Source organism: Thermobia domestica, chromosome 17 (genome assembly GCF_964235325.1).
Source record: "Thermobia domestica chromosome 17, izTheDome1.hap1.1, whole genome shotgun sequence".
Classification (NCBI taxonomy): Eukaryota; Metazoa; Arthropoda; class Insecta; order Zygentoma; family Lepismatidae; genus Thermobia; species Thermobia domestica.
The window spans coordinates 95949569-95976030 of NC_137470.1; the positions used below are offsets into that span (position 1 = coordinate 95949569).

At 35.6% G+C, this 26462-nt stretch overlaps 1 protein-coding gene across 2 annotated transcripts in view; it reads left to right on the forward strand.

Moving 5' to 3' along the window:
- Positions 1–4611: 4611 nt before the first annotated feature.
- ArfGAP1 (ADP-ribosylation factor GTPase-activating protein 1) overlaps positions 4612–26462 on the forward strand; it is a 703111-nt gene continuing 681260 nt past the window's right edge. For both annotated transcript variants that reach the window (XM_081743725.1, XM_081743726.1), the window contains exon 1: positions 4612–4994. In XM_081743725.1, the coding sequence (XP_081599851.1) occupies positions 4935–4994 (60 nt within the window). In that variant the 5' untranslated portion in view covers positions 4612–4934. The remainder of the gene's footprint in view (positions 4995–26462) is intronic.

Here is a 26462-nt window from a genome sequence, read left to right on the forward strand (position 1 = left end):
AGAAATTTTTGCTTGAAGTCCTCCACGTACACCAGCAATATTGGAAGCACCATCATAACACTGAACTCTACAATTCCAGACTGAAACGTAGACGAAAGTTCAGAATTATTTGGAAAAGAGTTTCTGAATGATTATGATTACGATTGTCATTTGTTCAGTAAAAGCCAGGAAAAATTTCATCAATTCCAAGATCGTTGGTGACTATTTTATAGCAAGAGGAAATCTGTTTCTTCACATAGATATCTGCTGTTTCCTCGATAATCATAGCATAGCACTCTGTGGATTTTATAGTGCACAAATTTTGCATCACTACAGCATTACTCATAAATGATAGCATCTCTTTATATATATCGTGTGATACCCATTTTCACTCTCTTTCTCTCTCGTTCAAGCCACAACTTAAGGATAGGGTTGTCTTCATTTCCCAATCGGTGCAAATGATTGAAATTGCTTTTGTCGTCACTATGACCGTTTACAGCTATCCCATGAGCAGCCAAATAACGCAAAGTAAAAATTATCTTCAGTAGAACAATTCTATTCTCTTCCATCTGAATTCTTCTACCGTCAGACATTTAGGAAGATACAGTGATCCCACTATTCAGAAGATGAAGTTTTGAAAATGATTCTCAATGAAAATCGGAGATTTCTTGTTTTCTTATTCTTTCCAAAGCTTTCTTCTAATTACGGAAACCAGTTTCCATAAAGGTCAACTCCATTTTTGATGAAAACCTTAAAAAATTTTCTCATATGCTTGTTTGCAAATTTTACATAATATCGCGTCTACTTTAGCGTCATAAAGCAACAAGAAAACTTTTCATACCAATGTGCCTGAAAGGGTTTTTTATTTGATATAGATCTATCTGTAGATTAAGATGGCATTGAAATTTCCTTCTTTTGTGCCTCAGTAATAAAAGCACTACTATGAACATTGGACATAGTAACAGAATATTTCTCCCTATTGTCAATCACTGACATAAAAGATTCATTTTGAACTTTTTTCATTCTCATTACAAAACGATCCATTTTTCAAATGTGCAATTAACACTGTTTACCCGCAAATAATAAATGAATAAATAAATAAAAATAATACTTCATTAAAACTCACAATCCTCTTCTTCCCGAAAACTGAAACGATAACAAGTCACCATAATAACGTTTTCTTTTTTCTGTCAACACTACCGATAAACTAAAACACCTGATGCGTATTTTAATGTATTTTATAAAAACAACAATGTATATATATTTTAATGGCCAATAAAAGCAACAATGTTGTTTTATAGCCCATTTAAAAAATTTGTGGAAATGTCCATTATTCAGGCATCTCCGGGAAGAGTCTTAGGTCAGCCATACACTACGAGATATATCCTAGGAAATATCTTAGGATTTATCTTTGGAAAAATGCTATGACATATCTCGTAGGAAATCCTACCGTTTTGTGCTATACACGTGAGGAGTTCTCCTGTCTGACCAAATGACGTTTCTCTATATTATGAAGTACTTCTCTTTAAAAAAAGTACAAGATTGATGGATTCCTATACAAACTAAACTGCACATCTTACTAATATTAATACCATGCACTATATTGTTAAATTGTGGGAAGCCCGGGTTCGATTTCCCGGCGGGAGCTCATGTGGTTTGGATTCCACGTTAATCAGTAGGTCCACGTCTCATATCTCCTCGCTGCTGAACGGGACGTTAAACTCAAAATCAACTCAACTCAACTATGTTGTTAAATTGGATACCTCTAAAAAAATCAGAAGGGTACTGGTGTATTATTTAGAGCAAGAAACGCGATGAAAAAATTAAAAGTAGCATCCATCTTCTTAATATGAACATAGACATCTGCGTTTTAGTACGAAAATTATAATCAAGCGTTACTCAGATTCTTAGGGCCGTCTTCATAGGTGATGCGCTTGTCTTAAGGAAAACGTATTTTGACTAGAACTTTGTCTTTTATAAAATTTACGTCTCGAGACAACTATCATTCATAAATATGCTTTGAAAAGTTCTTAGTAAAAACGCATTTTCCTGAAGACTTCTCTTTCTGTTTTGTAGGAAATAAGTGATCATTCCTGCTGTCAACTTTGTTTCACTATGAATGACGCAAATCGAAAAAAATTAAATCATTCAGTTTAACATCCAACGATTATGCCCTTTAGGTTAAGGGAGATGATAGTTAAAGCAAATGAATGATGATAAAAGAATTGGTGAAATGAGAAAGTGGAAGGAAACGGGAAAACGCCAAGAAAACCATGGACACGATGTTGTTCATCACAAACTTACTTGAACGGGGATTAGGGAGATCGAAAGCTTATCTTGAGAAATGTCCATGAAAAGGTCACAATGTAATATTTATGAAGACCTTCTTACCGAAAAGTTATTCTCAAAAGCTTGCCCGAGTGGGATTAAGAAACACCAATTACAGTGCAGATTGATTATATGGATTCACATATTTGTAAAATTTACAGAAAAAATGTAACAATATTTAATAGAGTAGTGTGTAAGTAATAAAATTTGGTGAGCTCTTACCTGTGACATGTTTATTTACGTGAAAATGTATTAATGAGTGTCGAATCTGGTATGCACGTGTTTGCCCATAAGGCAAGTAGTGGTAGATTAACAAAGGACAATGTGATGTGCGACGAATGTAACAAGCAAATGACTTTAACAAAGAGATATCTTTGTATCGTGAAAGCAGTGGTTTCCCACAATCCTCGTTTATGTGTATAATCACCATCGCTGACGCGCCTGCTCCCTACGGATGCACCCCACGCTACCATGCGGCTCCCTCCTGCGCTCCTAATTGACTCGCTTGGATAGCATTCATGCTTTTAGTGACCACCTAGCACAGATTGGTTGATCTTTTCGCACAAGACCATCTCAAAGTAATCAAATTTTTACTGAATATTTTGGCCCTTCTACATTAAATATAGTTTAGGTTAGCTATATTTACCTAGTTTAGGTTAGGTTAGCTTTGAGAGAGTACAATGCTGCAAGATATATAAAACCATTCTCTGTATTAAGTTTTGTTAAATTAAATTCATATGACGTAAGAAGAACAGAATCACGATGAGTGCTTTTTGGTGTTATTTATGCTATGGCATAGAAAACTATTTTAAAGAAGAAACTGAAAACACAGGAAACTAAGCAAACCAATGACCATTTGTGTTTTTACCTAGCTACTGGATATAGTCCCCATATCTGCATCAGACTTTCTTCGCAAGCATAGCCGATATTCTGTATTAGTTAAGAGTTGTAATTTTTTAGGTTAAAATGAGTGAGTTCATACGAGAAAATATTTTCTAATTAGGATATCAATTTCCACAGTTAGTTTTATTTTTCATAATGTAGGATACCACAATTTTATATTTACAAGTTTAAAGTTACTCGTGTCAAATCAATACGAGGAATATAGTAGAGTTAGAGTAAATGCGATACTAAGAACTTCTTGTACTATTCTCATTTATGCTCATACTCTCCGTTGATGACGCCCCTTCTCCCTATAGACGTACCGCCACATGGGTCCCTCTGCTTTGTCACTGTCCTGACTCGGATAAATAGCATTCTCGATTTTAGTTGCCAGTCTTTTTTCCAGTTTTTATGGTATATGTCACGACGTGTATTTATACCCTACAGTGAAGTCCTTGTAAAGGTAATCTGCACGCATGAATGCAATCCCTACCCCAACAACAAGTTCTAAGGTACTACTATATCAGTAAATTTGGTGATGAAATAATTGCCCAGGATAACATGTCATCGTTTGCAGGGCATTTCAGTTTTCACTTATATTATCAATCTGTACCCAATTTATTTGGGTATATGCGAGTGTAATAAATGTCTGGAACGTCATATTAAAGTAAGTTAAATCATGTATATTTAATTTCATGGATTCTTCTTTCTTAACCTACACCCGCTATTCTTGTATATTAAATTCTCAAATTAATTTTTATACCTATCATTGCTTCAAAATTTAGCAATTGTTATGGGCATGCAAGGACTGTAAGTACATAAATCGTGTCTGTTATAAACAAAGGGCCTTATGCAGAAGCGTTTTGACATATGATTAGAGCGTTACTAAAGTACTGACTACAGCAGGTAACTTAGTAGAAATCTTTGGTATGACTCTAATCATGCGTCAGACCGACTCTGCTTAAAGCTCAAGATTACTAACAAATATTCCAGAACGGATACTTGATTTGCTTATTGTTATAATGCACATTTTGAATATCAGATATATATATGTGGAAAAGATTAATAAAGATATATTTATTCAACAACGTTCGCTCTGCCCCACGACGCCAACATAGTTGTTTTGGATTTTTCTGTAATGAACTCGGGCGCTGATAGAATGCTCTTGAATTGGATTGTTTAGAACAGGACGGACTGAAAAGAAATATCTTGAACGAAACTATTGATTTCAAGACAAAATGACGTCAGTGCTTAGGTATTTTTTTTTTTTTTTATCAAATAGTCTGAATGGCCTTGTAGAAGAGTCTTGTTCAACTTTCTTCGAGCGTGTAAAACAGGAATGCCCATAGTTGTTCAATCGAGCACAACTCCTGCACTAGGAAATACTCTGAGGAGCAGTATTTCAATAGTATGTGTTTTGACGTTTACCGTCGTGTGTTGACAGTCAGCTGGCCACATCATCTTCAATGCTGTGTTCCTTTTAGTCATAAAACAATAATAATACATTTATGCATGTCTACCCTTTGTACTATATTCCTTTTCTGAATATCAGGTTGGAGTTTCACGTAGTTACCTTCTGTCAATATATAAAAGCAAATTGATTAGAGTAAAATTATATTGTCAGTATTGAGAAAACAAGAGACTAACGGAATCCGTTCTCAGATTTGTGTGCTGGTGTGTGCCGACACTGAAATTTGTAACTTTTGTTGAATTATCATACGATAAGTGAAGGAACAGTTTTTCCAATGGCCAGTCCTAGAACCAAACGTATTCTCCAGGATTTGCGTTTGAAAGATGATAATACGGTAAGTACATGAACAATTCACATCGACTGAACTTTTCAATGTTAAGTGTCTATCAAAATTGTGCCCGTAGAGTTGAAATAGACCAACTTTTTGATTCATGACACATTGTTTCGTCCACAGATTTATGTGTTTTATTATGTAATTTAAAAGCTGATTCGCACCCTTACTTTTATGGATCGGGCTGTCATTATCAGGGTTGCAAAGCACCCCGGCCATTGGGTTTTATTGCGCAAAATACGTTTATAAAATTTGGATGCACATTTAAAGCCGTATTACTACTTAAAGTACACTTCAAGCATTAACTTTTCACTGTACGTATTAAATAATGGGGTAATAGTATACAACAGTGCCTCATGATCTGTGCGCGTGGATACTTCCTACTGTTGCACTACGTATAAAAATGATTTTATTACATTTAGAAGTAGGAAGAAGCATCCACGTGCAGGTGACATGCGATATGTGTTTCAAATCCCCCACATATACTCATACACTACGTACAAGGGCACATTATTATTCTTCGCATACCATAAAACACAACGAAACGCAACGCAAACCGACGTACATTTTATTTTATATTACTCAGTAATTAAATGAAAGTCGCATTTTTACCTCATTTTCAAGTTCCTATATCCTCAATGAATAATCCTTAAAAGACTGCACTTCGTGAGTCCTCGCTAAATGATGAGGCACTCTCGTATACTATATCCAATAATGGAATTTGCTTGGGGGACCGCAGTAGCTTAGTGGTAGAGCGCTCATCTCTGGTGCGTGGTGTCCCTGGTTCCATCCCAGCTCCCATCAAGTGGGCTTACGAGAAGAGTTGAAGAATGCTGGGGTAATATTTAGTTTCCGAATTCCTTGGTAGTAATTCTGGCTTGCTTAGTAGTGATTACGAATTTTATTGTGTATAAGTACAGTGTGGATGCATGGCATAAAACATGAACCAACTTTTGGTAGGTGGTCACTAAAAAGCACAGATGGTATTTAACCGAGTCAGGGCAGGAGCGCAGCATGCAGACCTAGGCGTTATGGAGGGAGTACGTCCGTATTTAGCAGGCGCGTCAGCGGTGTTGGGCATACGCATAAACGAGGTCGTTTACAACGGCTCACTATAAGTCACCGTACTAACTCTAGGGCCATCAATGGATTTTGGAGAGATGCTAAATGGCATCCGAATGCTGGCCCGCACGTGTAGTGAAGGTTAGTTAGTAGCCAAGTTGGTTCCTTTCTCCATCAAGTCTCAGTATTGAATTCACATAGTAATGCAGAGCTAGCAGTAGCGAATTGAAGGTGTGTTAGTTGCCAGGTTGGTTACTTTCTTTATTACAACTGAGTGCGGATGCGTACACGTGTTCCAGAACTACAGGGTTAGTCCTGGACGAGCAGTGTGTGCATGGGTTTTTCCGGGCTTTTTTCATTTCCATCGTACCACCGTCATCAGTCTCCGTTAGCCTAGGTGCATAATCGTGAGACATTGAACTTTACTTAAAAATAGTAACAAAAAAATGGTCTCTAGTTCGCGACGTCAGTGTGTTAAGTTGTTCATTTAAAATAGTTAAATATAGTCAAATAGTAACGCTATTTGCGACACTTTACTTTCACTAGATCAGTGACTGGAACTGTGTCCTTTGGTGCAGTGTCTGTTATATCACTTGCTGTTTCTTTTTCATGGAATTGTTTTCTTGTTCACTGACTACATCCCTCGTGACAGTAAGCTTTTACTAGCATGTCTTGTGTCAACTTGTCCGTGTTAAAAGAAAATAAAAATCAATATACTAAAGGTTAGTTTTGTGTTCATTCATTGGCTTATATTATTTTCATCACTCCACAGAGAATGTTTTGATCCCAAGTTAATACATATGATTATGAGAGATGAGATGATGTGTTATGTCTTTGTTGAGAGTGAGTTGTTAGCACACTTCTGTGATGATTCATGGTTGGTGGTTGGTGTTATAATGCTGTTGTACGATGTGTATGACGTGGTGCCTGTGTGGTGGTTTTGAAAGCTACTCGGTGTGTGTGTCTGACAGATCCATATGGTTTCTTTCACGAATATGATTTTCTTGTGAATGGTTGCCTCATTCCACGGCCAAGTCAGTGTTCTTCTTTTACTGTGTGATTCTCTTATTCCAAAGTTAACAATATATATATATATATATATATATATATATATATATATATATATATATATATATATATATATATACCTTTGAAGAATTAAACGCAAATCTGATAAGAAATTACTAGTGTTACGTTGAGAGATATAAGACTGGATACTTTTTTCTTAAAGGAAGATAATGTATATTTATTTTCTCCTGTCTGTCTTTCTATCTACAGATATGAAATGTGAATTTCCTTAAGACAGGTTCGCCACTAGTCTTCCAGTTGATCTTCACTTGCATCACTTTTTTTTTCTTTTGTTTCCTCATCCAACCGTCGTTAAGACTGAGCAATATTTTTAATATTTAGTCCTTGTTTTTGCGTTTTGAAGTAAATCGTAATTCCAAATACACACTGTAACAGATATTTGTACACTGCCATGTATTTTCTAAAACATGTAATTTCATTCCCATGTGAAAATAAGCTAGCCACAGAATGTAACTTCTTCTTTAGGGCCAGTAGCATCTGTTGTGTTATTTTGAGCGTTCTGTATGCAGAACGCAAAATTTTGAAAAGCGAAAGCTAAAAATGTGTATAAATTGACTTTACCATTCACGACGTTTTTGAGGAAATCATCGAAAAATTCACCACTAAGATTAAACCACACCTCATAGATTTTTCTTTGACAAGTGATTTATACTACAGTTAGGGCTTGATAGTAAAATATTGATATATGAACAAAGTCACCAGAGTCTGTTTTGAAAAAAAAAAAAAAAAAAAATCCGAAAGTCACGCCTATGAATAAACCACCCTCATAATTTTCTATGAAAAATTAATATAATATTGTCAGGTTATTAATGAAACATTAATTTACACGCTTCAGTATACTATCCTTAATTCTGAGGTAGGAAGAAAATTCCGGAAAACTCCTGCAGAGTTCTTTAAAACCGTTAAATTTAAAATTTGGTGCGACACGGATTGATTGCAAGTAAATAAATACATTTACATCGGTACGACGGAACACGCGGTCATATATCTAAAAATCACAGTAGTTTCTTCTACCCTATTGTGGCTTGAAAGTAAAAATATAATTTCATTAATCAAACATAACTACAAAGTTTAACAATAAAAAGTAAAGCTGCAAAAGGAGAAGAAAAATCTATCTGTTTTGCAGATACACTTTGTCGTTTAGCGTGCTTTCATTTTACAATTAACAAGTCAATCTACAGATGTTGCTATGGCTTCACATGGTATAATTTACAGCAACTACATCCAGAAAGTACTCAAATTTGTTGGGACCTGATGTAAACTATTTTTCGGCATGAAGCGGGTGTTTCTTGGTGTAGATTATGTCATTATGAAATGTTCTATTCTGACGTATTCTCGTACCTTAATCCTCTTTCTTTACATAATTTTACTCAAAAGCATTTCATACGTCGTTGGGTGAATTCGAACCACCGATCTTGGATTTATCATTTTCATATTTTTTGACGCAGTTTACCATTCGAGTATTTTATACGGTAACTGAGGGCTGTCCTTTCCTCGCTAGTTCATGTAGAAGGATCGTGTCAGCTAAATTCATGACAGGAAATGAATATTAAGGAATTAGTAAACAAAATGCTAATTGCTAAGTTCGGATGATCCTGGGGTTGGAAATTATATTTTGGATTCATACAGCAACATGTACTGCATTAAGTTGTGAAATATTCGGAAAATATGATGTAAATAGATCAGTCTGAGATAGTTAAACAAATAAACTAAACATGAATGCAGTTGTACACTTTAGTTTAAATTGCTCTACCTCAGAAAGAAAAGGAACGAGAAGCAAAAGTGCAAAATTTCATATTTAATTTTAGCGACAGAAATGTACGCATGTTTCTCTTTTTTTCTATTTGAAAGTTTTGTAATATGTATAGTCAGTGAGGGTAATTATGAGACATATTACCCAACTTTTCCACGTTATTCAGCTTACATTAATTTTGAAAGCAGTTAACCTAGACAGCAGTTTATGGTGCCAATAGAATAATAATTTGCTGCCCAGAAATTTCCTGTCATCTCATAAGTTGATGAGTAAATGTCAAATTTGTGCTGTCTCATAATTTCCCACCAAAAGGGTAATTGAGACTCCGGGTGGGTAATTATGAGACACCTGTTGTCCCCGGCTTTCTGTATGTGATATTGATGTATGAAGGAGTCCAACTGTGAGATAAAGAAGTCTTCGTTATTATTACATAAAGAAGTCTTTGTGTATATTACATAAAGATATACAAATATTTGGATGAGTTACAAGAAAATAACTAATAAAGAAAGTGGAAATAGCTACTAATGTTATTCTAAGAGTTTTGTGAGTTGACTATAATAGGCCTATAGCCTAATAGGGAAATATTAGTTTCAGATTGTAAAACAGGTTTATGAAACAAACTTAAACCAAGTTCTAGGCTGTTCACTAAAAAACAACTTCAAAGCCTACTTCTATTTCTTTATGTTTTAGTATATTAATATGCTGCCTAGGCTATTTCAACAAAATAATGTAGGTCTACGACTTTGAGATTTACTAAGAAACAAGATTATAGGACTATCTAAACTACAGAATACAGCAGCTTTTTTTAAACTTAACATACTAGGATACAGGGATAGATTCAAGTTATTTCCCAAACACATTCATCTAGCATGCGTCTCATAATTACCCACCATATAAGCAAAATGAGATACAACAAAAAAATTTTTTGTAACTCAAACAAAAGCTCAAGGGACAAATTTAACTTAACCTATAACTGCTGACCTACCAGGCTTCCACCAACACCCATTGGTTTCACAACAGTGGTATTACTGCACGAGTGGATATAAAAGTTAATGATAGGATTTAAATTTGAAAGCAAATTTTGAATGAGTTAAAAAAAAAAAAAGTACATCCAAACTTTTGTAAGCTAAAACTTAAAATTGTAGACAGAGCATTGTGAAGGATGTTCCTAAATGCTAGTGCTCTTAATTTGGAATTATCCTACATTGGTTGAAGATCAGTGAGGAGTGTCTCAATTACCCTCCATAGGCAGTGTCTCATAATTACCCTCACTGAACCTACGTTGAGTTGATTTTGAGTTGAACGTCCCGTTCAGCAGCGAGGCTATATGAGACGTGGACCTACTGATTAACGTGGAATCCGAACCACATGAGCTCCCGCCGGGAATCGAACCCGGGTCTCCCACGTCAAAGGCGCGTACGCTAACCGCTTAGCCACGGAGGAACTCCACTGAACCTACGTGTTTTATGTAGAGATGTGTAATCTTTGTAGTCAATTGTGGAGTTGTTTAAAAAAGCGGAAGAAAAAATACTGACAGTATATATGAAAATAAAAGCAAAGTCAGTACCTCCTAACCCCCCTTTTAAGAAAAAAAGAAAAAGCTGAAGAGGAATTGTCATATTGTTTAGGAAGGGTCAAGTGTAGGAGAGGTGGATGCAGACTTTAGAAGAGTTTCATAAAGTCGTAGAATTCTTATGAAGAGTCGGATTTTTTTTTTATTTATTTATTTATTTATTTATTTTTTTTATCACAACTTGTAGGATCCCTGCAGTACCAACTACAAGAAAATGCGGTGAACTTTGTGCCATGTGTGATAAGTGAAGGAGTTGTTCGTGAATGGGTTCATTCGTTTAAGAGTGGGCGAACAAACATTCATGATGAAGAGGGGAGTGGCAGGCCATCAGTAGTCACTGATGAACTCCTTCAGAAAATTGATGGAAAATATTGTGAAAATTGACGTTTCACAATCTCGGAGCTTTCCGTTGAATTTCCACAAATTTCCAGGGCTGTGTTATATAATCTCAGCGCTCTGGTGATAATGAGGAGCTGAAAGATGCGGTCACAGGCTGGCTCAAGGTACAGTCGGGAGATTTTTATGCTGATGGAATTTCTAAGCTAGTGCAGAGATATTATAAGTGCTTGAAAGTTTATGGAAATATAACCGTTACCAGGTTATAGAAGTATTTTTTTGGACGCTCTGTATATTTCGTAAAGACAGTGATTATTTTTCGATTTATACTTTATTCTGCGACGCAGATAAGTTCTTTCTTCGATGGAAACTGTTACAGTCGGAGGTTACTTTTCAAACGGCCCTGGTATGTAGTAGAATAACTTAAATTCGTGTCATTCTTCGTTATCTCTAGGCGATTTTTTGGTAAAAGAGATGCCTTCATTGATGTATTGGAGGCAGAAATCGTAGACATTTACCATCTTCTGTTTCGTTCTTCAACGTCATAGACCACAATCAGTAATAGATATAGGATATGATTTTCGACATGAATTCACCGTTTCAACAAATGATTGCATTTCTGCCTTCATCTTCTATTAAAGTTGTAGTTGGTAGAAATCTTTTACCATTTCAGACTTCAGTATTCATTGTCATATAGCAGAAACTTTAAGTGAGAAGGAGGAATGGTTCTTGATATGGATTCAGTCGACCTTACCTGCTTCTATTGAAGCCGAACGCAATAGAAATGGAACTTTCGGATTGAATATTACTTCTACCGTAGCTTCACAATGTCAAACGAAAGTCACTTCTTTAGATACTACTTCCTTAGTGGAAACAATGTTTTCTTTCGGCCACTAATGGCAAATTCCGTATAATATTTAGGTGACAATATAGACGTAGTACAGAGTAAAGTATGCCGACTTATTGGTAGGGTCATTTCTTGTGTAGGGGTCTCTAATTGGATTCCAGGCTTGTTGAATTCAAGTGGATTTTTTATGTGTGTCTTCAGAGGTTCTCTTGTTTCCTCCCACTACCTTTAATCATAGTCATTCGTCTTTAGTGTAAAGAGCAGAACAGCGTAACGTTAAATTATATTGTGTGTCAGCAGTATGAGTAATTGTAATATAGTAACAGTAATAGTTAAGAGAAGTGTATATTTTTCGGACAGCTGAATAGTTCGTTTTGATAGTGGTTCGAGTATATTTTACGCATTATATGGTACTCGGCCCTTGTGAAGGTGTAGAAATGTAAGTGTTCAGTACGGAATTTTGTTTTCACTGACACTTCGGATTTGCTATACAAGTCTGAAAGTTTATATCTTCGGACGACTTGCTATGCAAGTTTATGTTAATTTTTAACTTGGAGTCCCGTAGAAATTTTAGAGAACGGAACTCCTTTACAGAGACTAGTACTTGATGTTACGATCTATATATTTAAATGTTAGGTTTAAATATATATGTTTCTGATCAAGAAAAGTTTATATGTTTGTGGCCAGTCTTTTCGACAGTGAGTTCTCGGGGACCATAGGCTCTAGAAGTATGCCGTTTTCACCGAACGATTACAAATTTTATGTAGGTTGTCCAGTTCTAATTGGATATATTAAAAAAATGGGCGTTATTTCTTTATTGCATTTTTTAGGTTTATGCTGGGAGTATTGATTTTTTTGTAAAAAAGGACATCTTATCGTACGAGTTATACATTCCAACACCACACATGTGTATGTAGGGGTTGTATGTCTCTCAGGCATTTGTTTCCTGGCCAAATGATAATGAAAAACGAAAGATGACAATTTCTTCAGTCTAAAACGAATCTTTATTGTTTGGGGTGGTTTGCCCAATGAACACCATATATCACTGACATAATAGTAAATTGTGTGTGTGTGATGTATTTCCTTATTACATACATCATGCAAGAATAATAATAAAAACACTGATCACTAGGGCTCGGAAGTTGAGGTAATATCCTTTTTTTAACGAGTGCCGGAAGGCGAGGCTTAACATAATATTTGTTCATTTTGGGTCATTGTAGGCCAGAAAATAGTGGATTTTATTTGTCCTCTTTTGCCTTTTTCGGCGTTTTTTTTGTTTATTGGTATTTCTTAAAGCTTTTTATAGGTCTTAACGTCTTTTCTTGCACTTCATCTTTCGACTATAAATTTACTGGTCATTAACTCGAATCACCACCACCTCTTAAACATCTTTCCTTTAGTAAAGAAAATTCAGAAGATAAGACGTTCTTCAACAACTGGACTGATAAGACCAGATCTGCAACAATCACAACTCAGATAAGGAGGGGATAACAATATCCTCCAGCAAGTGGGTGAGGGTGGGGAAGTTTTCTTATTTTAGTTTGAGCATTATATTCATTAAATATGTAATTCTAATTAAATTGGGTCTTATTTTTACGTCCTTTTTTCCAGCTTTTAGGTCTTCAACTTCCGAGCCCTACTGATCACACATAAATTAGAAACTCCAATCTGAAGTAGGTTCAAATCTTGCAAACGGTGCGAGATATTGGAAAAATAATCGAAAAAATCTCCCCTTTATGGTACCCCTTGCCGACTTTAATCAAGACGTCTTTCAAGTGTATCTGTAAAGGGACATTTACAGATGTTGTGAGGAATGAGGAGGAGATTCGTGCTCATATGTGAATGATGCGCTGTGTAGAGAGCGCAGGTTCAGCTAATGTTGAATGAAAATTTCAAATCATCAGTTGAACTTCTTATGTTTGTGTTCTGTAAGCTAAGGGAACTAGATGGTAAATGTAAGGTGAACTAGATGGTAAATGATGTCTACCAGAAAATGACTTCAAATGAGCATATTGCGTCCTGGCATCAAACCATGACTCCTTACACCAGAAGTTGAGTTTCTTGTCACCGTGACCTGTGTAGTATTCCCATAGTTGAAAAAAATTAATGAAAATTTAACGGATTAAAATTAACCCTTTTAAGTTTTAGTGCCTATTTTAAGGTACTAGGGTGGTGCCTTTATTATTCGATTTAAAAAGTATAAACACAGCTTTCTCCTTTCTTTCTTTCAAGCATGGAGGCATTGTAGAACACGTTGCGTATGGTTTCACGCCTTTCTGCGTCGAGACATAAGGTGTGATGACGTCATAACTTGAAACAAAGGATTTGTTAGGTCTATTTTATTATTTTTTGGCGGGCTTACTTTTGCACCTGGAAGACTGAAATGTTGCACTTTTTGCGAATTTTCAGATCTCTGCGTTAAAACAGGGGTGTCCAGAGGGGCAAAAAGGTAGAAAAGGATAAAAAAAATCCTTTTCTCGCGCCTCAGATACATGATGGAAACATGCGAATGGTTCCGTTTGAAAGACTGTTCTATTTTGAAGAGAATGATGTACGAACTATGATTCTAGGATAAATATTTAAATAGAAATATATCAGGAACTTTTTATGTTACATTCGGGTCTTTTGAAGTAATCTGGGACATAATGGGGCTCATTGGTAAATATTTTTTCCCGCCGGGGGCGCGGTGGCTCAGTGGTAGAGCGTTCACCTCCGGTGCTTGGGGTCGCTGGTTCGATGCCAGCTCGCGTCGTGTGGACTTTGTGGTGGACAAATACCGTGCTCGTGGGTTTTCTCGGGCTCCTCCCGTTTCCTCCCACTTTCTTCATTCCACCATTTCATTCATTTCTTATCATCACCGTCTCCTTTAGCCTAACCAGCATAACCGTGGGATGTAAAATGGGATGTAAAACTTAAAGATATAGTTTCATTTTTCCCCGCTATTACTACTCAAGGTAGAAGCTTGAAATTTTGTACATACATTTAGCACACCCTCTAGTATTATTCAGTTGATTTTGAGATTGTGCTTTAACACAGGGGGTCCAGACAGGCTCAAAATTTGAAAAAGAAATTTTTTTCAGAATAACCCCGATTTCTCTCAAAATTTCCCACCTCAGGGACATATTAAGGAAATGTAAATGGTTCCGTTTGAAATGCTGTTCTATTTTGAAGAGAATGAGGTGTGAACTATGATCCTAGGATAAGTAGAGATGATGCTGTAGCTACTTGATTGAAAGTCTGTAATTTACCTTTAAAAAAAAGCAAAAATTTAAAAGGGTTAAAAATTAAAGTTCTGAAAAAATAATTGATTCAAAATTAATTGTTTGAAAGTACAATGGCAGTTTTAATATTACGTAATAAGATTCTTTTGAAGTGTGAAAGTTTAGTAAAATTTAATGGATAAAATTATGACCATATGGAAATTAATCGATTATTTTGAACAATTAGCGTTTTCACGCACAACAGATAATTAATAAAAATATAATGTCATAAAATTATAAAACAATTTTACCAATTCTTTAGATAGAAATAGCTCTCCCTGCTGGCCTACTAACTAGCGTGCGCATTTCTGGTAAACGAGGTCCCGGCTTTGATTCCCGATGGAGCGAAATTGAAAATTTAACGTATTACAGTGGTTTAAATTTCACCTTCAACTGTAAGTCCAGGTCAGGGTGTTGAGAACATCGACGTTAAACTTTACAAACAACGTATTGAAAGACAATGTTTCAAACAATATATTAAAAGATAGTTACAATCAGGTACTTACAGAGACTCACTTTAATATTCGGCCACCCCACATTGTTGTCATTTATGTCAAAGGACGCATTAATGTAAATACATAGAAATTTGTAAGCGATGTCACGGAACAACTATCATGTCTCGTGTACTATTTCGTAATGTGTAAAAGTTGTAAATGCAAACTATGCCTAACTAACTGCTATGTTTCTACAAACTGCCTTCATATCATGCCACTTTAATATTCAGCCACTAAAGGACTTGATGATCTTATTGCTGTATTCCAGTTTACAGAACAATATGATTGGGGGAAGGAACGTCGTATGTATACAACTCATTTCTCGTCTTCGTGTTAGAAAGTGTGAATGGGTATTGGCTTTGCAGCAGGGTTGGCTGGTTTAAACCAAGGTGGTCTAAACCAACTGTTTTTTTTTTTTTTTTTCATAAAACCAACTGGTTTAAACAAACAAAAAAAAAAAAAAAAAAAAAAAAAACGAAAAATGTTCGTAAAAGGGTAAGTGTTCGTAAAATATTTATGAACAAACATTTGTGGGTTATCACGTTTCACTCCCGTATATTATAGTATTATATTCAGACCTAAATTCTCCACTCATTACTCAAAGATATTAAACTACAAAAGCAACTTTTTTAAAATAAGTTTATGAATGTTTCTTTTGTGATTTTTTTTATTGTTTATCATTATTGTTATGCAATTGCAATTGAAGAAAATTCTAAATATTGTTTCGTTTCAATAATGTTTACTATTGATAAAGTACATCGAAATGCCGTACTTTTTTTGGGGAGGGAGAGGTCATACAAACCCCACGAGAGGCATTTATTGAAATCAGAAGTATCTTTGGTATCTATTTATATATAAATTTGTCAGAGCCAAAGTGGACGCAAATATTTCGTATCTTTATTCACTTTTCTTACTGATACGCAAATTAAGTCGTTGTATTTCTTTAACTTGGACTAATAAAAGTCGTTGTTAACTAACTTGAACTAAATTAGTTCTTCTGTACTCTGCAGTATTTTGATATTGTCCGTATGTAATTCTGTATAATGGTTTCACTTCTGCAACTGTTTATTTTTTGTCCTTCTGAAATGACACTTAACAATCATATTAACAAGTATGTAAAGATCAGTACACCGTATTTTTTATCAGGAGTCCTTCATGAGCGAGTCGGCAGACGTGTCGCATTTATGCCCAATTAGTCCCGTTTTTGAGTTCAAATGGAGGATGATTTCTCTCGGTTGTAAGCCGAAAAGCCGTTTGGATTCCGCTTTAAGGTTATGTGACCCCTTCCAGCATAACCTGGTTGTTGCATAATAACACCAAGGCGAACAAAACTTATTTTTGTCTATATGTGATATAAATACATAGAGCAAATTATTTAAACCAAAAAGCCTGGTTTAAAAAAAAAAAAAAGGTTTAAACCAAACAAACTGGTTTCTTGGTCTTTTCAATAAAAACTATGGTTTTTGCCAACCCTGCTTTGCGGTAGAACACTTGCAATGGGGCGAAAAAGTTGTAACACAACGTTTGAGCAGCGCCAGCTGGTGATTTTTCGTCATAAAAGCGGGATTCCAATAGGTATATTGTCCGTCTCTTGAATATACCACGAAGTACAGTCTGTGATATCTTGCGATGTTTCAAGAACGAAGACAGGATAGAACCGTGAAGCAGAAGGGTCGGCCTAGCAAGCTAAATGAACGAGACAAACGTGTAATTGTGAGAATAGTGAAGAAAAACCCAAAATTAAGTGCACCGAAGATTGCACCGGAATTGTTGCAAGGGTGTGGAAAGGATGTACACCCAGAGACTGTTCGGAAAGTACTGAGAAACGAAGGATACCACGGAAAGGTAGCTAGAAAGAAACCATTTGTCGACAAAGTGAGCAGAAAGAAACGGCTTCAGTTCGCTAAAATCTATGTGCAAAAGGAACCAGAATGATGGAAAGACGTTATTTTTGCTGAGAAAAGCAAATTCAACATTTTAAAGTCAGATGGGTTTTAGTGTGGCGAAAGACAAATGAAGAACTAAGGAAACTGAATTTACAAGCAACAGTCAAATATGGTGGTTGCATCATAATGGTTTGGGGGTGCATATCTGCTATCGGTGTGGATGAACTCAGGTTTATAAATGCTAAAATGACAAAAGAACAATACCTGAGCATTCTAAAAGAAATTTTACATAAGAATGCGGACAAATTTGGAATCCGCAAGACTTTTAAATTTTATCACGACAACGGCCCAAAACGCAAGGCGTATGTTGTGCGTGAATGGCTTCTGTACAACTGCCCCAAAGTGATCGAAACTCCACCACAAAGTCCGGATCTCAATCCCATTGAAAATTTGTGGCATGAACTCGACGCTAGAGGTCGGAAAGTAGTGATAACATCAAAGGAGGAACTAGAGAAGTTTAACAGAAAAATGGGCCAATATTGCTCCTGATTATACAGCAAAAATAACTGGAAATATGCAAAATCACTTAAAGGAGGTGATACGCAATAAAGGGTATTCAACTAGGTATTAAAACCTTTTTCTTACCTCGGAGAAGGCGACAAGAAAGTTCCACATTATGTGGTGGCCGAATATTAAAGTGATTATAATTTTTGTGTTTGAGAAGAAATGTTCTGATTTTTGTACGTTAGAGTTAAAATTTTGTGGTTTAATTTTTGTAAAAAGTTGCAGAAAATATAGAGGTTTCATATAGCGTAAACAATATTATCACTCTACTTTACTGTAGTTCATAATATAAGATAAAACACAAATACAATGTGGTGGCCGAATAGTGAAGTGAGTCTCTGTACCCAGGAATTTCTTTTCGGGAGGGGAGGAGAGTCCAAATTTAATTATGAGGATAAATTATATTAAAGTTTGTAAAATCACTCCAAAATTAGACTAAATTTACAGAAAAGTCGGGGTTTCGGAAGGGGTCCGGACCCTCAGGACCCACCTCCTGAGTATGTCCCAGGTAAGGGTGACATGTGTATGTAATGTCAGTTTGATATAAAACCTTCAATAATGGTGATTTCGTTCGCGAGAGAAGGTCTCGTTGATGACCCAGTCCAATTTATTATACCTAATATATAAATTAATGTTAACAAGAAATAATTAAACAAGAGTAACACAGAAAACTAATGTTCGTTACTTTTAATTGTGGTTTCTCAGCGTCCATTGACAACTTATTTCTTCTAAAACGAATTTCTTATGTTTTGAAAGTGCATATTTTAAGGCAATGTTTGGAAACAAGCATAATTAGTTATTTGCCATTATAAACTTTTTACAACACAAAGTAACTTATATTTTTTTCTGGAAGTATTCCGTTTTTAATGGAAAACGCTTGAATAAGAATTAATATTTTTAAATGTGTGTGTGTAGGTTAAGTTCCCGCTTTTATTTAATTCATCGGATTCTAAAGAGCAACTTTTAATTCAATATTTAATTAGGACGGAGTATGGTGTACGTACTTACATACATGATTAAATTGCAGCAAAAAAAGAAAAAGAAATCTTTGAGTTTTACGTCCCACGCTTATGCCGGTTAGGCGAAAGGAGACGGTAATTATGAGAAATGAATGAAATGGTGGAATGAAGAAAGTGAGAGGAAACGGGAGAACCCCGAGAAAACCCACGCACACGGTGTTTGTCCACCACAAAGTTCACTTGGCGGAAAAAATAGTTAAGTTGGTTTCTTAAATTTACAAAAAAAAAAATCCTTACAAAAGGAATAATTTTTTCTTTAATATTTTTTTTGTAGAGAAATTGGGATATTCTGTATCAAATCTCTTATGAGACAGCAAGCAATACTATATAATTCGATATTCGGAACAGAGCATTAACCCTTTGCTTTATAAGTGTAGACCCTTTTCGGATAAGGGATACGTAAGGATGGGATTTTTCTGAACTTAAATTTTCAAAAAGACGAACTCTCCGTAGAATTTTTTACATCACATTTCTCATGTCAGAGAATCCTGTATTATCCTTTAACTAACCATATGGCCGAAGGTCTAAAAGAATTTAAAATTTTCTCCTATCTAAACGTGATCACTTTTTTCTTCGATTTCAAGTTTTCCAAAAAGTAGTTTTTATCGGGACGCTTCACTCAATACAACTGAAATAATTCTGGATTGTTTTTAGTAATAAACATGACATTAATACAACAAAAGAAGAAAGATTTTCAAACGTGGAATATTGATTCTAGCAAGCTTCATGCAGAACTTGTGGTAAATTTTCAGAATGTGGTTGCTAGAATTACATACATTCTAGAAGTCGGTAGAGACATAACGTGGTTGATTGCAGTTTATTTTGTCTTAGCAACAGATGATATGCGTGTTTTAAGACGTGGATCTATAGTTTTACGTATAAATTTACAAGTAGGAAAACTGCTGATAAAATCCAGGATAAGCGGACTCAAAAATCATGTAAACCATCATATAAAAATCCAACAATTATACGAAAATTATCACTGAAGTTCGGGGGAAAAAAAAAAGAGAAGCCATCGAACATATTGAAGGAAATTAAATTATATCTTTGTTCTTTTACTGATTTTAACTTCATGCAGTTGAGACTATAGAGAAGCTTCAAAGAAAAAATATGGAATTGCGGTTATGCTATGAGTTATCTATGATATACATAGAACGGGACGTATGCAAGAAGTGTCAGCAATAACCAAACTTTCTTAATAATCTAGACATCGATAATTTTGTACACCAATAAATTCGTGATTAATCTTTTCGGTTGAAATAAGAGAATAGGATCTGTGGGGAATGTTTTTAATGTGTGTAATTTTGATCAGTAGTGTCTATTTGAAACTTCCCAAGCATTGACTCATGACTAGGTATTGACAGTTGCTTATTGATGTCGTCTAGATGAACAATATGATCCATACTAGTAACAAGGTGTTCCTTCTGATAGGTCTTCGATGCTACTACTACCTGACTTTGGAAAAGCCCAGTAGTTTTGTTACTCGACTCGAGACGACGAGGTTGTGGAACTTCCTGTACTCGTGATGAAATACGTAAAAACGTGAACCTCTGAAATTCACTTGTCATCATATTTGTCAATGCCTGGATCGTATACGTTGAATTGTGAAAGCTAGCTGACTTCAGTGCTTGGCAACGATTTCGAAGACGGAATTACATAGCAGTTTTACAGATAAAGAATTCATTAATTAATCACAATTTAGTTTTGAAATATCCATCATTTTCTTTCGCTGTTCGTTGAATGCCCTTTAAAGAATATTGAACTAAAAGTACAATCACGGACAAAGTTTAACGATGATATCGATGAGCGTCCGTGATAGTATTTTTCTGGCAGGTGACCTACCGCCCGTGAACCGTGAACCATGATCAAAAGCAAAGAAACTGATAACATATCCGTATTAAACTCCACTGAAAGAAACAATACATAAGTATTGTAGATAAAGAAATACAAAAAATTAGAGTACGTACTTTTCTACATCTACGCATATGATTATGATTATTGGCCTCCGCCAGGTGACCTACTCCAGATGAATTTCGAAACCAAACACGGCACATTAAATAAGAATGTTGGTAAGATTATACAACATTACAAAAAGAACTTAGTGATGTAGTCCTGAAGAGGACCTATCATATCCGTCGATGATCGTCATTGGAGTTTAAATATGTATTAGAAATGCAGTTCAAGCGATCCTGTTTGGCATCTGTCTATTGAAGCAAGCCAATTTCACATTTGTTAATAGTCTTAATTTTACTACTTCACAATAACACAACACTGAAACACAACTCTGTATTACAACAAAATCGATTCAATTTAGTGAAAGTAATCAAGGAAAATATTTTAAAAGGCCTGAACTTTAAGATCATTTTCTTAGTGATGCCATGGACAGATGTGTTGTAAAATACTTCCTTTCGATTTAGCGTCCTCAAATTGGTACAAAAAGCTTAATGCTTAGTGTATCCAGGCGTAGACACTTTCACCATTGGCATAAACGGTACTTCAAAGATCCTAACTTTGAGATCATTCTTCTCTTGATATTCAGAAATTGCTCCATTGGATTCAATGTCCTCAAATTAATATTTATTTATTTATAATAGGTTTCAGATACAGCACTAGGCCATTTTACACTGAAATATTTTAACAATTTGACTAGGCCATCTTAACAATTAACATAACAATAGAATAACAATGAAATCAAGATGGTACAGTACAATGGCAAAATTACAAAGATAGTTTATGTATAGATGATCTGAAGGTATGCTCATTTGAAAAATACGTCTACAGTTTCTGGTAACTGATTTAATATATAGACAGAAAGCCAGAAAGTAATATATAGACAGAAAGTAGAAAATTCAAGCATGGACATTTTTGCAGTGTCTTGAGCATTAGATCTTTGGGAAAGCAATCTCCTTTTACTCCCTTATCTTCAATCGATTTTAACGGCAAGCATTGTGAACCCGAAAGAAATGCACTGTTTTATGCAACTTGAATGAGTTTTACAGAGTTTATAGAGGAATTTTTCGAATGCACAATGCGTAAACTTGTAACGTGGGGTGATAACTCCAAGCAAGAAGATTACTGCGGAAGGTTGTGGTAAGGCACATTCAAAGTTTCAATAAAATCGGATGTTATATGGGAGTTATCTTGGAACAGATACACGCACAGAAATGCCGGATGAGTTGAATGGTAGAAGCTCACTATCCTCTATTCAATTATCAATTTGTGTGTGCCAATTTCATTTTTTGTTTACGACAGATGAACCAACAAGTAATTGTTAGAATAGGGGAGGAACACAGAGAGGAGAGTGCAAGTGGAAGGGTAATTCGACAGGGATGCTGTCTCTCGCTTACATTATTTAATATCTATCTAGAAAAGATAGTGAAAAAGGGTCTACAAAATGAAGACGGCATTTCGATAGGAGGTAGAATGATTAGCTGTATACGGTTTGCAAATGGTATGGCGCTTGTTGCAGAATTTGAAGAGAAAATCAATAAGATCAGAGAACTTGAGGAAGAGCTGTGAAGAATATGAAATGAAAATAAATGTTAGAAAGACAGAAGCCATGGTGTTGGAACGAAGGGGACGATGTCAAATATAGAAGTAGGTGGGGAGAAAATATAACAGTGACTATTTTCGATACCTAGGTAGTAGTATTAGTAATAATATGAAGTATGAACGTGAAATAAAAGCAAGGGTAGGAATGGAGAAAGAATGCTTTCGGAAGAAGAAAATACTATTTTGTGGGGCCGTGAATAAAAGTTGAGAAAAAGACTCATAAAATGCTTTGTATTTAGTATTGTACTGCATGGAACAGAAACATGGACATTACGCATAAGTGATGAGAAACTACTGAAAAGTTTCTAAATTTGGGTGTGAAAAAGAATGGAGATAATTAGCTGGATCGAGCGGAAAACTAAAAAATGTTCGGGAGGAAAGAACAATTTTAACTATTACTAAGAAACTGGTTGGGCATTGGCTAAGAAGGAACTTATCATGGGGGACTACCAGAGGGTATAGTGGCAGGAAAGAGAGGGATGGGGCGAAGGAGACTACAATTAATGAACGATATCAAAACAGAAAAATCGTACGTGAAGACGAAGAGGTTAGCGGAAGACCGTGGAGCATGGAAGCTTCTTAGTTTTCAGCAAGTGGCCTGCCAATAATGGCAGAATACTTATGATGATGATGATGACGTCACATTCCAAATATCAGATAGACGTGTAATGACACTGGACCTATTTTATGTCGAGTTTGTATGTAACAGTTTGACAGGTAAGTATGAAAATACAAGCTTAAATATATATTCGAAAACCGAAAGATTCGCTTGAGACAGCGAGCTGATAAGACGTATTTTGTAGGCTCTGAGTGTTCAAGTGTAGCGATGCCCTGGCGATTTCAGTGGAGAGCAAGAATAGGTGGCCCTGTTAGCAGGGGTAGTTAGTGTAGTGTAGGAAGTTCTTCTTAGCCAAGCAAAGCGATTTTAAGAAGAATAATATGTGTGGCAGTTGTGATAACTATTCTGTATTGGAAATATAGAGAAAACCCCGGGACTAGTATCCAAAGACGAAATAGTGCGAAGGATTGAAGGTATGTTGGTAAAGCTGAAAAACGTGGAACCGAGTGAAAACTAACTGAACTCTCAGCAACTATAGAAGACTTGGAAAGCAAAGTAGTGGTGAATAAAGATAATGAAAAGCAGAAGCAACGACTAAGAGTGCTATAATCGAATCAAAAATACATCGAAAATCAAAGCAAACGTAATAATCTGCTTTTCTGTAATGTAGAGGTGCGAGATGGGGATGCAGACACGTGGAAAATGTGCGAAAAAGCAGTGCAGGAAGTGATAACCAACAAGTTATGCCTGATGGGTCTTGAAATGCGTGAAGACGATATCGAGAGAGCCCATTTTCTGGGGCAAAACCACAAAGTAAAAGTAGTAAGGTTTCTACGTCACACGAAGACAGAGAAAATTCTGTAAGCAAAAACAAACTAAAAACTACAAGTATATTTATTCATGAACAATTCTAACAAATATGGCCAGTGGGAGAAAGATTTTGATTGAAAGGACGCAGGAAGCAAGAAGAGACGGGAAATAAGCAATTGTGAGCTTTAATAAGCCTGGAATCCAAGTGAAAATTCTGTTATTAAAGGGACAAGAATACCAGTACCACACAGAACACAAGATGACAGTTGACAACATCGATGTAAAAGAACAGAAACAAGTAGGGGCTTTGAAAGCCAATAACACCAAGGAGCAAGTGTGCCCCACGCAGCGAGATATCCCCGCAGGCCAAATCATCATAGGAAAAGGAGGGCAGGGAACCGAAGTGAGTGATGAGAGTGCTAGTAAAATATCTTTAGGAATGAAAAATCTTAAAATCTTCTGTTTGAATGTAGAGAGACTGGGAAAGCAAGCTTCATGACACTGCTTTTTCTGTATATATAAAAGCGTTCCATATCACATCATGTGTAGAAATCTGGAGTATACACGTTAGCAGTTTCTATCTTCAAGCAAATGAGACGTTTAATAAAAATAAAAGAGAAGAATAGTAAATTTAGAAAACCAACACACACAATAGTGGGTGTTGTATATAATCATCCTAAAATCCAAAATTTGCCAACGAAAATTTCTTTCAATGCCCTGAAGACGATGACTTGGAGCTAGAGGAGGATAACACGTGTGACATCATGACCATTGGGGACTTTAATACGCGGACAGGAGAAAAGATGGAATGGAGTGTGTCAGAAATAACGAAATACGACAGAACAGATTTTAACAATGTACTACCGAAGAGAAAAATCAAAACAAGGAAATAAACGAGAATGAAAATAAATTAATATATATATATATATATATATATATATATATATATATATATATATATATATATATATATATTGTAGCAGTTAAAATCTAATAATTGTAAACGGTCCAGCATTGGAGAACACAATGGGTAAATTTACATATATAAACGAGCAAGGTTGTAGAACAATGACTATTGCCTATGTTCGCCAAACGCACTTAAACAGCTGGCGAATTTTAAGATTCCGGACCTAATGGATTCCAAATATCAGTCAATAATAACACAACCCAACATTAAAAAAAATAAAATAAAATAAAATAAAATAAAATAAAAATAAAAAAAATTTAAAAAAAAAAACGCAGCAAGAGATGTGATAGGTGATTTTAACTAATTTGGGGTCGTTGAACACGAATCCCTCGTCCGTATGTACGTATTACGTCAGGTTTTCTCGTAATAGATACGCGAAGATAAGAAATATATTACATATTATAATAAAAAGTACTGACTAAATATAAGTTTGGAATCAGTTATAGAGAATTAAAATTATATGTTTATACAGTCCCTAACATGTATATGTATTCCATGTTGTGGACGTGGGCCAAATAAAAATAAGTTTCATCTATTATAGTTGCTAATACCTAGGGTCGAACCCCAGTACTTGGAAATATACGTGACATTCGTGATTCCTATGCTCTAGAAACAAAGTCCAAGCAAAGAATTTACCAAAAAGCTAATTTATATGTAAAATAACACCTTAGTAAAAGATAAACTTGTACTCATTCTAATTTGAACAATCTTAGTTGTCCCCTTGGAATGATCGCCTGGCTGCCCAGCGTCTGACTGTTGTATGTTCGCCATCTCTTTTTAAACACTAACAGTAGTTGGCCATCTTGTATGCATTTCACCTTCGTTGGTATCATCTTGGTGCTTCCTTGATGTTTTGGTGAAATATTTTTCCCATCTCTTCACCAACAGCCCCAAAATTTTCCGGAAAATGATCGAGATGAGAATAAAGGTAGTGCAGTTTAGACTCGTTTTACATCCGAAATCTTTCATGTGATCCAGCATCGTTTTTATTATTGTTTCATACTGCTCATCCTTGACATTTCCTAGGAACTTTGTCATGACTTCCCTCATTGAATTCCATGCACCATGTTCTACGGCATTCACCGCCTCTTCAAAGTTTCGGTCTTTCAGAAGTTTCCTAATTTGTGGTACATCAAAAATGCCTTCCTTGACCTTTGCGTCCGATAAATATGGAAACTTGTTTGCAATGTATTGAAAACAGGGACTATCTTTGTACAAGGCTTTCACAAACTGCTTCATGATTTCCAATTTGATGTGGAGCGGTGGCTTAATATCTTTCTGTGGTCAACTAAGGCAACATTTGTAACATTTTTCACACCCTGTGTCAACACTTCTCTCCGGCCAGGCAGGTGTAGATCAGTGTTTGTCTCTAGCCCTGCTGTCCCATTCACATAAATGACAAGGAAATTTAGTGTAAACCAGGTTGGGTAAGTTTAGTTTGTGCGGGTACTACGAACTACAGAAACGCTGGATCTAGCGAGTGAAAAGCTAAATTGGCAACACTGCATTTCAGATGGTAGCAATAATAAAAATAGACTGATACCGGACGAATTCGGTGGATAGGGCAAATTTGATGGAGTGTTTTTTGTCTCCACTTCCCTCTGCCTTGGCCGATTTCTTACGGTCTTATTAATGGCAGAAGCTACTTGCCTCCTGCCCTTTTTCCTTATCTAGTACTTTCTCATCTCTTTCTATTTCTC